Source organism: Melospiza georgiana, chromosome 1 (assembly GCF_028018845.1).
Source record: "Melospiza georgiana isolate bMelGeo1 chromosome 1, bMelGeo1.pri, whole genome shotgun sequence".
NCBI classification, from domain to species: domain Eukaryota; kingdom Metazoa; phylum Chordata; class Aves; order Passeriformes; family Passerellidae; genus Melospiza; species Melospiza georgiana.
This window is the reverse complement of record NC_080430.1, coordinates 73197672-73211589: the sequence shown is the minus strand read 5'-3', so window position 1 is coordinate 73211589 and position 13918 is coordinate 73197672. Positions and strand designations below refer to the sequence as shown.

Sequence of the window (13918 nt, the reverse complement as noted above, 5' to 3'; positions counted from 1 at the left end):
AGTCTTATTTAATACTGCCTTTTTTCAGTGTAGAAAATTGTCTTATGCTCAAATAATTACCTTGACATAAGGAGACAGGGCAAGTTAACAAAAAAATAGTTCTAAGCACACAAGGATATGACTTTAAACACTTTTTTAGCAGGATTATTTTTTCACAGCCTTAAACTAAATCATTCCTTTAGGCAATTAGACACACATTGTAGAGAGTACAAGGGAGGCAGCAGGGTCATGCACACAGGAAGGGTGGAATGAAGAGGAAGTGGCAGTGTGCTGTTAGATCTATTCAGGACATCTCTTTTAATCACGCCTTAAAAAGTTTTGTCAGTAGCTTAGAATTAGAAGACAAGCACGTTAATGTACTGCTACTCTTAAACTGAGCATCCAGGAAGCAGTTTAAATTAGTGACTGCCAGGCTTCAGAATTGATTCCATGCTGATGTGAATGGAGAAAGTTCACTCCCCTCTCAGTTACTGGCTATCTGTAGAGTTCAGGGGACAATATGGACTCAATTTACACTGTCCTACTTTCAGCAGCTTTCCTGACAAGGGACACCAACCCAAGCTCATGCATTTCTGCACAGTGTAACTCTGAAAAGTTGGTTACTTTGAGGGCAGAAGGAAGGCAGTACTCAAGCCACCACAATTGTTGTTCTTGTTCTCTTCAAAACACTATGTAGAGCAAAAGCCTGTAGATCTGTTGGAACCCAGAAAATTCCTCTGGCTGCCCTGGAGGGCTCGCGCCCCTGCCCGGGGGGCTCAGAGACCTTGGCACAGAGCCCAAGACCCCTGGTGCCTTTGATTTAGCCCTTGGAAAAAACAATTACCAACCTTTATACAAAAAATTACAAGTCAAGAGAGTTTAAGGAGAATAACAGTTAGTTGGTCACAGAGTGAAAAATAGAGTTTTGGGGTTTTTAGAATGGGAGCTCAGGAGGCAAGATGGAGGAATCTGGACATGTCCAGTCTTTCTGCTTCTTCTTCTTCTTGGCCTCCATCTTCTGAGTGATGTTGGCAATTTTGGATTGGTTTAAGGTAGAAACTCACTGTCTAACATAGGAGATAGGTATTGGGAAGTTATGGTAAATAGTGTACACATAGTTTTTAGTATAAAAAGATAACACCGCCTGAGGGCGGACGCTGTGTCTCTGCCTGACCTGCTGAACGGACCTCGGCAGGACAGGAGAAAGAATTTTATAGATAAGAACCAATAAACACAACCTTGAGACCAAGAAATGAAGAGCCCTGACTCCTTCTTAGGAGACTTTCTAACACATCTTGGGGTCACTCTGAGCAGCAGAGATTGTGAGCTAGGTCAGTGTAGCTTTGGGCTTACCGCAGGTAAGGGGCCCGGGCTGTGCCATTGCTGTCCAGCTCATACAGAGAATCTGCTCGCAGACCATCGGCAACAAAAAGCACGAGACGCTTCGCCGGAGGCGGCAGCGGAGTCTGCTGAGGAGTCATGCCATGGACCAGGGGAGAGCTGAAGTAGATGTCAAAAATGGACACCAAGAACACACAATGCACAAGGAGCCCCGCAAGAATGAAGACTGGTATATCCATGGCAGCAGCCGGCTGGCAAAGGCAAAGCACAACACTAAGAGAGAGAGTGAAAAATCAAGTTAGGCAGATGAGACTTTATCAGAATCAATATTTATTTCATTTGTTACGGAATGCAAGCAGCAACCACATACATCCCCAGAATAAAATCAATTCCTACTTCCAATAAGCTTTTTTCCCCACAAGTCCTGGTCAGAGTCACTGCATGACTAATTCAGACTTCTGACAACCATTATACCTCAGCAACTCATCTCTGGTGTTCAGCTTCAAAAAACCACTGAATCAAGGCAGTTTGTTCTGTGAGCTACATCTGTGACAGAAGACTCAGACAATGCAATGTCTCCATGAACATACTACCCTCTGCTGGCCGGCTGCACGACAGAGTTGAAGTCTGTTCAGGTAAATACAAGCCAGACAGCCAAGAGAAAGCCATCCTACAATAAACATCCATCCAGCACTGCTTTTTTTCCTCCAAGTTTGCCATCAAATCTGGGCTCATTATACCTGCCTAGAAACCAAAACCTTCTTTTAAAAGAACAAAGATGCTGTGCTGAGCATAGAATGCTATTCCTCTTCTAAAACAAGTGGCAAAAGCACAATAGCTGAAGAATTATGTTTCAGGAATTATTATATTCCCTTCTTGAGTGGTTTTTTCCTTCCCTGTCATCCTCTGATGTCATATTAGAGATAGACATATGCTTAATAACAGGTACACTGGAAAACGTCCATGTTTGCCAAGCGTGCTGTGGGGTTCATGCAATGCCTCCTAAGTAAATATGTAATTATTTAAGTAAAGGAGGAAGTAAATATGAATATTAGCTGAGCTAAGTATGGGACCTGAGCCTGAATGTGGCTCAGTTCTGTCAAAAGATTATTAGTGCTGTCCAAGCTGCTTAGTTATTTAAATATTAGCTAATTATCCACCTTAGCCAAACATCACCTCCATTCACCAATTAAGAAACAGATGCTCTTAACAGCCTGGAAGGTTCAGACTACCTATGTAAATACACACCCCTCTCCAAAAGAAACAGTTTGCTTAAGAATTTAGTTAGAGCTTCTCAATGACAATATATTTATTAAGTTTATCTTGTTACTTTCAGAATTCCAGTAGCTAAACAGACACAGGCAGCCACCATATGGTAAATCTACCACTCCTACCAAATAAGGATAAAAGGCTTCATTACCACATAAACTTAACTCTGAAAGAAGTTTTTTAAAACAAAAACTTAAAAGGCCAGGAAAACGAGCGGGGAAAAAAAAGAAACACACTAAAAAAAGATTTGAAAGATAATACACAATATTACTTACTAACCTAAAGAAAATTCAGATCAGCATGCAACTTAAACATAACTTCAAATTCCACCCATTTTCCTTACTGAAACACAGATGCAACAACTCCAACTCTAATCTGAAACATTACTACGGCAATTTCTCATTTGAGATATTTGGAGAGAAAATTAAGTAAAAAATGGAGATAAAATACTCAAGCACTTCAAAGAGACGTAGTAGTCACACTTTAATGAACAAAAACTTTTTGTTAATCAGGAACTTACTTTTATGTCTACAAGTGAGATTCCAAGAGATTTGGAATATCTGTAAATATCAGTTTGTTTATTTTTTAAGCATTCAGGGTTCCTGCACCAATTTAAATATATGAAATCATAATCACAGAAATACCACTAAGTTCAGAGCCAGAGCTTATTTTATTCAATCAGTTTTATTTTCCACAGGGCTTTTACTTTTGATGCAGTTGTGCTTGATAAGAGAATATGAACTACTCATGCCTTAAACTGATGAGACTAAACACCCTACTAAAGAAAGCTGTTACTTCTACTTGCTGTATGCTCCCAGTGCTACAATTCCATAGCTTAACATATACTATGTTCTTCTAATTAAAGTATTAGTAACCTAATCTATTTTCTGCACTGGCTAATTCTCTTTGCTTTTAACTCTCCCTAGCCCTGTCTTTGCAAACAGAAGAGTTCAATCAAGACAATTCAAATGTAATGCTTAGACTATAGTATCTATAGAATTAGTGAGAAAAGAAAAAAAGGAAAAGAGTATTTCTTTTGCAACCACAGTTTGATTACATTACACCAAACCATTCATCTGGGCCCAGCATATCCTACTGCTCAACACCATCACATGGTTTCCAGACAGGCAGCTCCCAAAGCACCTGCTCCTGCCACATCCCTCCCTCCCTTCTGCCTCTGCCTTAGCTGACCCTGCTACTTGTATGCAGGACTTTGTGTCATCACTGAAACACAAGGTTGTGAACAATATTCTGTCCTCAAGCTTACAAATAGTTTCCCACAGGTACAGAGGCTTTGGAAAGCTCCTAATTGCACACAGCTGAATGCAAATTTCTCTACAGAGCCTGGTGCTCGACTGTTCAAGACAGCTCAAAAGGCATGGAAACAATAAGGATAACAATTTCAATAACAACTTATTCCTCACAAGGAAAAACTAACCAGGATAAAAGGAAAAGCTGAATTAAGCACTAGCTCATAAGAAAAAGCAAAAGGCACAGCCTGATGAGAGAAGAAAAAGAGAAATGTTTAAGCATACACACTTTTGAGGCTGAGGAGCCATATCTAAGTATTTATGACTAGTGCCAAAACATCTCTGCCCTCGGGTGCCTGGCCATCCAAAATGCGGATAAACAAACAGTCACTTGAAAATACATCTTACATCTTTCTGTCAAGACAACACGAGCAAAAGATATCTCAATATTTTTGTGTCCTGTGATATTTTCTCAGGCAATCCCTTAGCACAGTACCTTCCACACTCCTTATTTTCACAGGGCAAAATACAAGCTTTGCTCAAGTTGTGACTGCATTACTCTCTTCTGTCACACCAAGAGGAAAGACACTGAGTCCTGTAGATAAGAGAATCATGTTGCAACCTATTTGCCACATGTCATTTCTTACTGCCCACCCAAACATCACTTGCTACAACAGAATCCTGGAATGCTAATGCAGTTCAGCCAGCCAAATCACCTCCTCTATAGACTCAGCCCAACTAGTAAGCTATATATCAGACTCTAATTTATATTCCATTCTTTCTACATTTCCCCCTTCTGTCACCATCTCCTAAACTATACAGAGCCAATAATGATACTGTCCAACCCCCAGTATGCCAGACCTTAAACTATTCCAATAAAATATTTTGGTTCAAACAATTTGGAGTCAAAATCACAAAGCTGGTGTGGATTCTTAAACAAAGATTCTTTTCAGATCCTGAACAGGAAAGTACTAAAGATCCACTAAGCTACTCACTGCCTGTGAAATGCAAGTTGTTCACATGGAGGAAGTAAAAAATGAGCAGGGCCAAGGTGATGCAGGGGGCTCCAGGAGACTTCAGAGCTTCTCACTTCTTTGGATGTTGCAGAGGAGCAGAGAAGAGAGTGGGAAGATGCACGGGTGAGATTGATCTGAGAGACAGCAAGGCAGAAGCAGCAGATACCCTTCCTAAAGTCTAGGAGATTAAAGAGAGAAAAGCAGCAAGGACCTTTTGACTGCAATTAATTACTTTTCCAGAATCAAGTGATACATGCAGATTAGAGAAAAGGGTTTTTGGTGGTTCTCTCCCCTCACTCTGAATTCTCAGTGAGAAGCTCCCAGCTGGTGACAAACAGGATGAAGAGACCCTTTCTTTCTTTGTATTCACATCTATCAAAACAATACCAAAAAATCCTGCTGTTAGCCACAAGTTCCTCTCCAGCAGCCACATCAGTGCAAAGACTAAAACACCCAGACTGTGATGGTGGCAGGGGAGCAAGACAGCTGCAATGAGACACCCAAGACCAACTCTTCTTCTCATGAGCTTTTCCCTCTTTTCAAGTTCATCCATAATTTGTTGACAAGAATGGTTTTTCTGAACCTTCTTTTGGATGCCATAGAAGCCACATCCACAGCACCAGGCTGGATCAGGTTCCTCAACAATTAACAGGAAGGCTGACACAATTAAATGCAGCACTCATTTTCCCCAAGTAATCTACATCTAAGTTGCATTGCCTCTGAAGTTATCATCTCTCAGCATTATTTATAAAGCAAAGAAAACCATACTTGCACTGCAACACAATATAGCTCTTCATACAAAATGTAACAATTCCCTTTTATATTTTTCTTTCTCTGAATATGCAATGAAACACAAAATACTCCCATTGGCAAGAATATTTTCTTAAGGACAATGAAGTGTCAAAACAAGGAGCTCAAGGTACATTAGTAATTTCTTTCAGAGGGGGCCATGCTTCGCTAATACCATCAAGTCTGTTGATTAAAATAAAGAAAATGCATTTTCAATAAGCATCAATGGCCTTATCTTCTACAGAAAAAATAAATAGACAAGAATGTCTACTGTGCTTCTGGCTAACATTTTTTAATTAAACAGTGTTGTGTTTTTTGCAATTTAACGGCCACAGTTGTGACTGTACAGTTTGTCTACACATTAAAACATTATCATTTTCTTAGGGCAGAGGAGCAAATGGAAGTTGGGTGGTCTGACAGTACTTTGCATATGTCAGCTCTAAAGGTGGTGGTTAGCAGTCCCTACCCTATTCTTTCACTAATTCAGATTTTTAAAGAGCTACACCAGTCAGGAAATGCACTCAAGTCATTGCTGCTGTCACAGCCACACCTACTGACTGCACAAGGCTGTAATTTACAAAAGAGCTGTACCTGCCAATTCTGAGTAACTCTCACATCTTCACTCACCACTTGAACATAGGAAACCCCAAACCCTCATCTTGACTTCATCATGTATGAAGTGGGAAAATTATGAATTCTCTTTTTCTCCTCCCCAAATTTTCATTTTCTTTCTCTATTGAAGTATAACATACTCTGCCAGACAATGAAACTACAACTACAGTATTTCCACTTGCTCTAGCACTGAAGTGGCTTTTGTAATTCAAACCATCTGTTTAAAATTATTTTATGTTCAACAACTTCCCTGAGCATTTTAGCAATTATAATAACAAATGACAACTGGTTTAGATTTTAAATGTGGTTCAGTAAAGCACATCCAAACCTGAGGCAAAGAGCTCAAAGAATACTTAACTTTCTTTTAAACATCACTCGATAATCAAAATTATTCTGTCTGCCTAGAAAAGTCTCTCATGCCAGAATTTTTCAGGGAGAAATGTTGTCATCTCATTGCAGGGGTTCCATACTGTTGTCTATTATCACAAGAGTTTCATACCTTCTTGGTGTTTCTCATGGGCAGCTCCTCAGAGCACTGACTCTTTCTTCTTCACAAAGGAGCCAACTGACTCCAGTTCCCTTCTCACCCAGCCACCCCACTCTTTTATAGCACTCTTCTTCTCATTGGTTACAGCTGGGGCCTGGTAAAGTCAGGCCTGTTCCTAATCTTTGATAATTGGCCCAGCTGCAACTCCTTAGGGGTAAGATTACTTTCTGCACTATCTTTATTTTCTTATGTTCTATCCCCCTACAGAGAAATTTGACTATGGTCTGCAAAGCATCATTGAAGCATCAAGTGTTCCAATACTCGAACACACTGCAAAGCAGTCACCCCAGTGTCAGCCTATGCAATTTTCTCTGAATTATCCTTAAACATGGGAAACTGGATCCACAATTTTCCCAGAAAAAAAGCCCATACCTGAGAACACTGACAATGGGACAACAGTAATAAAGAGAACAAGAGCACTTCATTAAGAAACAATTACGTTTTTGAGGCATGAAAGAGAAAACAAGAGCACCACCCTTTTGTACCATTTGTTAGCCAAGTGCAGGCATAATATGGAGTAGAAATTTAGCATTACATTCACCCAGGATGCATGCAGCTAAAAATTCAGAACTCACAAAAAACAAAACTCAACAATGAGAAACCCTGAGTGACCTTGCTGTGAATTATTTCACTGGGTAACAGCATTTGGAGGACCTATGCAGGGTCTCAGGAGGTATCTGCAAATCCTCTTGCATATTTCTTGATTTCTAAGTCATTCAGCAATACCCTACCAGCAAGCCTTCTTCAAACATCACTGTGATACTGTATTTTTTCTTTTTCATCTCAATATGGACTGTTTAATTCTTTTTTTGTACCACCAAAAGTAGTAGAGTCCCTCAGATTTCTGCATTCTTGAATAAAACAAGAATGCTTTCCTGTCAGTGTTTTTTTTTCTTAACCTGCTTGGAGATTTTGTAGACAGATTCTTCATATTAAAAGTTTTATATTCAATTGAAAATAACCTTAAGAAAGGGGCACTTTTGGGGAAGGAATATCAGCCTGACAGTGTCTAATAAAACATATCCTACCAGTTTTCACAGGTCAGGGTCAAGGGACAAGTGGCACTTAAGAGAAGACAAGTACATGGAAGGCAGCTTGCCACAGCAATCTTCTGTCTTACTGGAGCCCTCCCTCACAAACCAAGGCTGAAGGCCCCCTGGGGTATTTTAAAAGCCATTTGCAATAAAAATACACAATAAAGCAGAAGTACCAATACAAGCATGACAGTTCTGCCCTTTAACAAAAAAGGGGCAAGGATCATACAATAAATATTAACCTAACACACAGGGATGAGGATGAAAAAAAAAACTTTCAGCTACACTCTTGCAAAACTAGTTTTCCACACACAGAGGAAAAAAAATACCCTTTAACAAAAAAAAAACACCAAAAAACCAAACAAACAGTGCTTTATGTATGCTCTAGAGAAGCTAGTAGGAATAATGAAGGTTTTAAAATGTTGGCAGAAGTTGTTTTGCTTCTACTAAGTCACATTTGCTTACTGAGAGCAACCATTACAAATAAACGAGAATTATGTCATACAGCAACAAGCACATCTGTTGGATCTTACACGAGCCTCTGAATGCAAATTTACCAAAAGCTTCAGTTTGAAGGAAAAAAAGAGACCACATCTTGCAAGCATAGAGTAATACTTTGATAAAAGGCAGCCAAAGAATCAATTATTTGTAGTTTCCCACCTTTACAAAAGTTGGGGGATTTTTCTTTTTCTTTTTTTTCTTTTTTTTAGTAAAAGACTTCAGAACTTTCTGGGTTCAAAATTATTACTTAGTTATGCTAGCAAGTTGACCATACCATGTAGCTGAACACAATTCAACCAGCTAGCATAGTCCTACATTTTCTATACCTTTACCTTTCCTTTGATCATATCTCCATTCCAGAGTGCTTGTAAGTCCTTCTTTTCTGTTTCCAGCATTTCAATAGGGATCAATTCTGGAAAGCTTTGGTGCACATCCCTGCACATCACAGCATCCCATGCCTTTTGATGCCTTTCACTTTGGCAAAGATTTTTTCTTTTTTTTTTTTTTTTTTTTTCAGTATCCATGCCATGTCTCTCATATCTTCCCCATCAAAGTTGTGTCTTCCTCCTTGATTTTTTTCCCCTGCTTTTGCAGGGGTGAGGTTAGTTTGGGCCTGTTTTGGTCCTTTGCGCTGCACCTCATTTCCTCCCAGACTCTCTTCTCGTTGTTCCGTGTCAGCCTTGTTTGGCCGGTAAATGTAATTTCTATACCTTTACCTGCCAGACAAGGCTGACACGGCCAGAGGCAAGCTAAGCTCCCCAGTGCGAACAAAACCTCCCCTGAAGGAGGAGCAGGAGCGCGGGCGCGGCTCGGAGCTCTCCCAGCGCTCTCCAGGGTCCTGCACCGCGCCCGGCGCCACCGCGCACACAGAACCCCGGCACACCGCAGCCCTCCTGGCCTCAAAGAGCTGCAACAGTCAGGGTGTAAAGTGTAGAAGAATGATAAAAAGGATGGATACGCCTCCTTTAAAAGAGCATCAGGTCATAACACAAACATGCACAGTATTTGTGCAAGGATACTTTGAGGCGCAGTAAGCAATCTCTATGCAAAGGAATCACCTTCTCTTTAACACTTCCACCAGCAGCCATACTTGCAAGCTGTTCACAAAGGAAACATTTCCCTAAGCTCCCACAGGACTCAAAACATCACTGAACTTATCAATTACTGCTGCCTGAAATACTGGCCTTCACTTTAGTACAAAGTTCTCTGTGCTCCTACATTGGCCTCCACTAACCAAGTAGTTAACATTCATCAGCATTTATATCAACTTGCAAACACCCTCTGCTGAAGCCCTGTGAGCTTTTGTTTTTATTACAATGCCAAGCCACTTTTCATTTGTATAATACACCTTTATTTTTCAGCTGCTGACTCAGTCTAATAATTAATGGAAACAGAAAATTATGCCTGCGAACAGTGTTCTGCTTCTTTGCAATATGGGGAACTGCTGATTTAAAATGAAAACTCCCCAGCAGTCTAACTCTTTCAGCAAATGACAGCAACAGAACCACTGAAGAGAAAAAAAGAGCTCAGAAGACAAACCAAAAACTGCTAGGGAGAAACCCACAAACCTGGAGAATACAGATGGGCAACAACTCTCCAGTTCTCATATTTGAGGTGATCTGGGTATCAGTTATTCACTTGTACCCTGCCACCTATCAAAACTTGCTTGTAACTAAAAGCGTATTTTCCAAAATACTTGGGACCAGCAAGGCAAATCTATTTTATCAAGTCTTTTATACAAAAACAGCTGTCATGGGGGTAGCAGTTAGCAGAACAAGAGGCTTTCACAGTTACGAATACTCCAAGCAAAACAAAGCCAGTACAGCTGCAGAGGGCTGTCCTGTCCTCCTGTGCTCCTGCCCACTTATTCCCAAGGCAAATCTCTTCCTTGGGCTGGCACAGCCAGGTGTACAACTGGATAGTTAAGTATTCTAGAGAATTAATTCAATTGAAAATAACCTCAAGAAAGGGGGGGAAAAAAACAGGAAGAATAAAGATGACTTTGCTGTAGTTTAGTTCCCTGAATTCCCAGCACAAACCTCTGTGTTGGCAGCAGGACAGGATGCCATCTCCTCCTAACAAAAGACCTAACTCAGCATGCTCAAAGCATGTCCTCAGACTCCTTCATTCTTTGAAGCCTGCATCCCACATTAGTTGTAGGCCATATAAGGAAAAAAATGCTGATTTTTTGTTCAAAACTGTGCAAACACTAAATTGAAGAGGAATAACGTGAAGCAGACAGCAAAAGCACAGAGCAGCTTCCCTTCCCCACCTCTCCTGTCCCTCACCATGGTCAGGCACCCATCTCAGAGCCTCTGCAACACCTTTCTGGGCAGCCTACAGCCCAGACAATGTGCTCCATCCTCCAGGCTATGAACAAGGCCCAAGTAATTCAATACTCAAGTGTTTGCAGTGTCTAAAAGGTCATGTCTTTGATTCACAGTTTATAAATCCTCACTCAACTGTAACAGCAATTTTTCCTTACATATTCATTCTCACAAAGCCATAAATATACACATAATAAAGCCTGAACAAGTTTTCTAAAATACTCCTTAGGCTCTTAGTGTGTTTGATGTCTTTTTTTGATGGTAGGTTTCCCAAATACCCACTGTTTACAATAACACTTCAAAACAGCAGTTTTGGAGGTAGAAAAACACAGCCAAACTTGAATCCAAAGGGATTTTGGGGGGTTGTTTTGTTTAATTCAGGTCTTCACCGGATTTCATGGGTCATTACCACATTTTTGGTGACACTGAAAACATTTCCAAGTGCCCATTCACACTGCTGTACTACCTTTACTTAAAATCCCAACTTAACAAACCCTTATAAAGCAGGATTTTTCTGGGCAAAGCTACATCTGAATGTAACACACAAGTAACCATTAACTACTGATAGTTACAGGCTGTTCTCATTAAAAAACATTCCCTTGAAACTGGAATGGACAGATACAATTTCAGAGACCTGGCAGAGGTCTTTAAGTACAAGCTACCAACATTATGTTTCTCAACATCTTCATTACTTGGCTCCCACAAAATATAAAAATATTTTAGAGGTTAGAGTTAACAAAGCACTAAAATTTGTTTTTAAGGTCTAAAAGCAAACGTAAAAATCATAATTGCCGTCAAGTTTCTTTTGAAAGGAGGCGAAAGTCACCCTTCAATAAACATATATAGACAAAGATTCTTTCAGGCAGCTCACTTTTAGAAGAAAACTTAAGCAAGTGTTGGTAGAACTCACAGATCAGCAATATTTTAAAGAAGAAATCAGATTTTCTTCAGATAGTTCTCCATTATTTTGTTCCCTGTGCCCTAATTGGGATCCCAATCAGATTAAAAAAGCTCCCCTATTTCCTTATAGGACCCGCTTGAACACATTCATTCATCTACTTCAAGCATTCAGCACAGAAAAAAGCCCCAGTACGTACCTAATAGAATTAACTTACTTGAATGAAATTAACTTTGGCTGTGGGAGCTGAAACAGAAACCTCCTTAAAGCTTGGCTTAAACTGTGTGTTCAGTGGGTGAGAGAATGGCTGACACTGCACCAGGGTAGTGCAGAAAGAAACAACAATTTACCCACCCATGACCCCACCAAAGAACAGAAGGAACCTGAAACTGCTCATATGTTTCAGTTCATTAAACTCTCAGGCATTAGCTCAAGATTTAACCCTCCTACCAAAATCAACACAGTAAAAACAAACTTTTTTCTACTAATTTTTCAGCTCAAGGATCATAAATTTACAAGTTCGTAAAACAAAACTTGCATAGACTGAAAAAAATGTTTACACCACCCCTTCCAAAAAAAGACTCTTCAGATTTTTTTTGTACAAGCCCATGTATTTTGGACTCTTAGCTTTCTGAGATGTATTTAGATATGTTGTTCTTCAGACATAGAACTCAAATCCTTTAAAAGTTAGAAGGAGACAGCAACTCCACCAAGAGACAAAGCAGCTTGATGAACAATCTGCCTCTCTTAGAATGACTACTGAATAATTAACTCGCAGCTGTCTGCCTCACCTAGACCTATATAATGCTCCATTTCCAGAACTCATGCAGCTTTTTCTGCTCACACATCCTCTGAGGCAGTATCAGGTTTTATTCTCTGGTTTCTCAGAACAATACCCCTTTGGCACATAAACTCTTCTAAGCATACTGTTACAAGCACATTTTTCTACCTACACTCTTCATTCCTGGAATACACATTTCAGCGAAGACAGCCTTTTCCCAGCAATCCATAAATTACTTTGGAGCAATCGGGTGACATCTGTAAATATTTCATTTAGTTTCACAAACCCAAACAAACCTCTTCCAAAGCACGGAAACAATGGGACGCTTTTACATCGATTTTCAGCGTGGAAGAGTGAATAAAGTTAGTCCTTACTGGCACGGAGAAGTGGGCAGAGATGAGTTTGGGAAGAGAACGGCAGGCGCGGGCGCTGCAGAGCGCGGGGATCGCCGCCAGAGGCCGCTGCAGGACCCGGCAGGCGGCAAGGCACGGGAGCCGGCTAACAATAACAATGAACTCACTCGGAACGCGCTCTAACCCTCCAGAAAGGAACGGGAAAAGCAGAAGGTTTCCTTAAAGGTTCTCAATTCCACCGGAGCAGCAACGCTAATATGTTTTTGTCCCCATTTTTGTTGTGGTCCCACTGGAATTTTGAAGCGTTTTCAACACACTGCTATTTTACGTTACACTACAACCAGTTCATGCTCTGCCACTTAGGCTCTTTTTAGTGGATCAACAACATGAAACAACACAGCAGAATTAAAATCCAAAGTTTATTACAGGACAGAAAGCTAAATTGAGTATAAAATTTACAGAAAAGTTATGCAAATCCAAAACTCGAAAGCACAGTCTTTTATGGCAACCACCATGTGAATGGAAGAGTTTGGAGTGAGTACTCCGGAGTGCTTTCAGATCTCCATGTCACTGCCAACCATTCACATTATTCTATTACAAAGAGTTCAGCCCCAATATGCAGGTCCTAGTGGATCAGCTTTACACAGAGCTTCCATTGGTGGGAATGGAACAACATTTTCAAAGAAACCAAACAGAAACCAAAGCTGGCCCTGTTTTGCAGTTTCCAGTGAGCTGAACTTCCTTCAGTAGCACACGCTTCCTGCTGCTACATTCTGGCTGCAAGTGTTCTGCCAGGTAACACACAAAGTAACCACTTTGCATCGTGTTTTTAAAAGTGGTAACTTCACACTTCCAGACACACAACTTCATGGACTCATAGAACTATTTAGGTTTGAAAAGACCTCAAAGGTCATTGACTCCAGCTGTTAACACGGCAGGGCCAAGTCCACTGCTAAAACACATTCCCAAGTGCCACATTCACATGTCTTTTGAATATTTCTAGGGATGGTGATCCCGGCAATTTCCTGGGCAGCCTGTTCCAATGCCTGATTGCCCTTTCAGTGAATAAATTTTTACTAATATTCAATCTTACGCATATTAGAAGAAAAATCAGTGGCACAACTTGAAGTGATTTCTTTTCCTCCTATCACTTGTTACCTGGGAGAGGAGGCCAACCTTCACCTTGCTACTGCCTTTCAGGTGGCTGTAGAGAACAGGAAG

The 13918-nt window shown here is 40.5% G+C and overlaps 1 protein-coding gene across 2 annotated transcripts in view; it reads right to left on the bottom strand.

Annotated features, from left to right (window-relative positions):
- PIGN (phosphatidylinositol glycan anchor biosynthesis class N) overlaps nucleotides 1-13918 on the bottom strand; it is a 99687-nt gene that overhangs the window by 84340 nt on the left and 1429 nt on the right. Inside the window, exons 1-2 of one of the 2 annotated variants that reach the window (XM_058032922.1) lie at nucleotides 4835-4869; nucleotides 1333-1593 (exon numbers count right to left, since the gene is read on the bottom strand). In XM_058032922.1, the coding sequence (XP_057888905.1) occupies nucleotides 1333-1559 (227 nt within the window). In that variant the 5' untranslated portion in view covers nucleotides 1560-1593; nucleotides 4835-4869. Of the gene's footprint in view, nucleotides 1-1332; nucleotides 1594-4834; nucleotides 4870-13918 lie in introns of those variants that run through there. The other variant, XM_058032914.1, reaches the window with a different exon arrangement.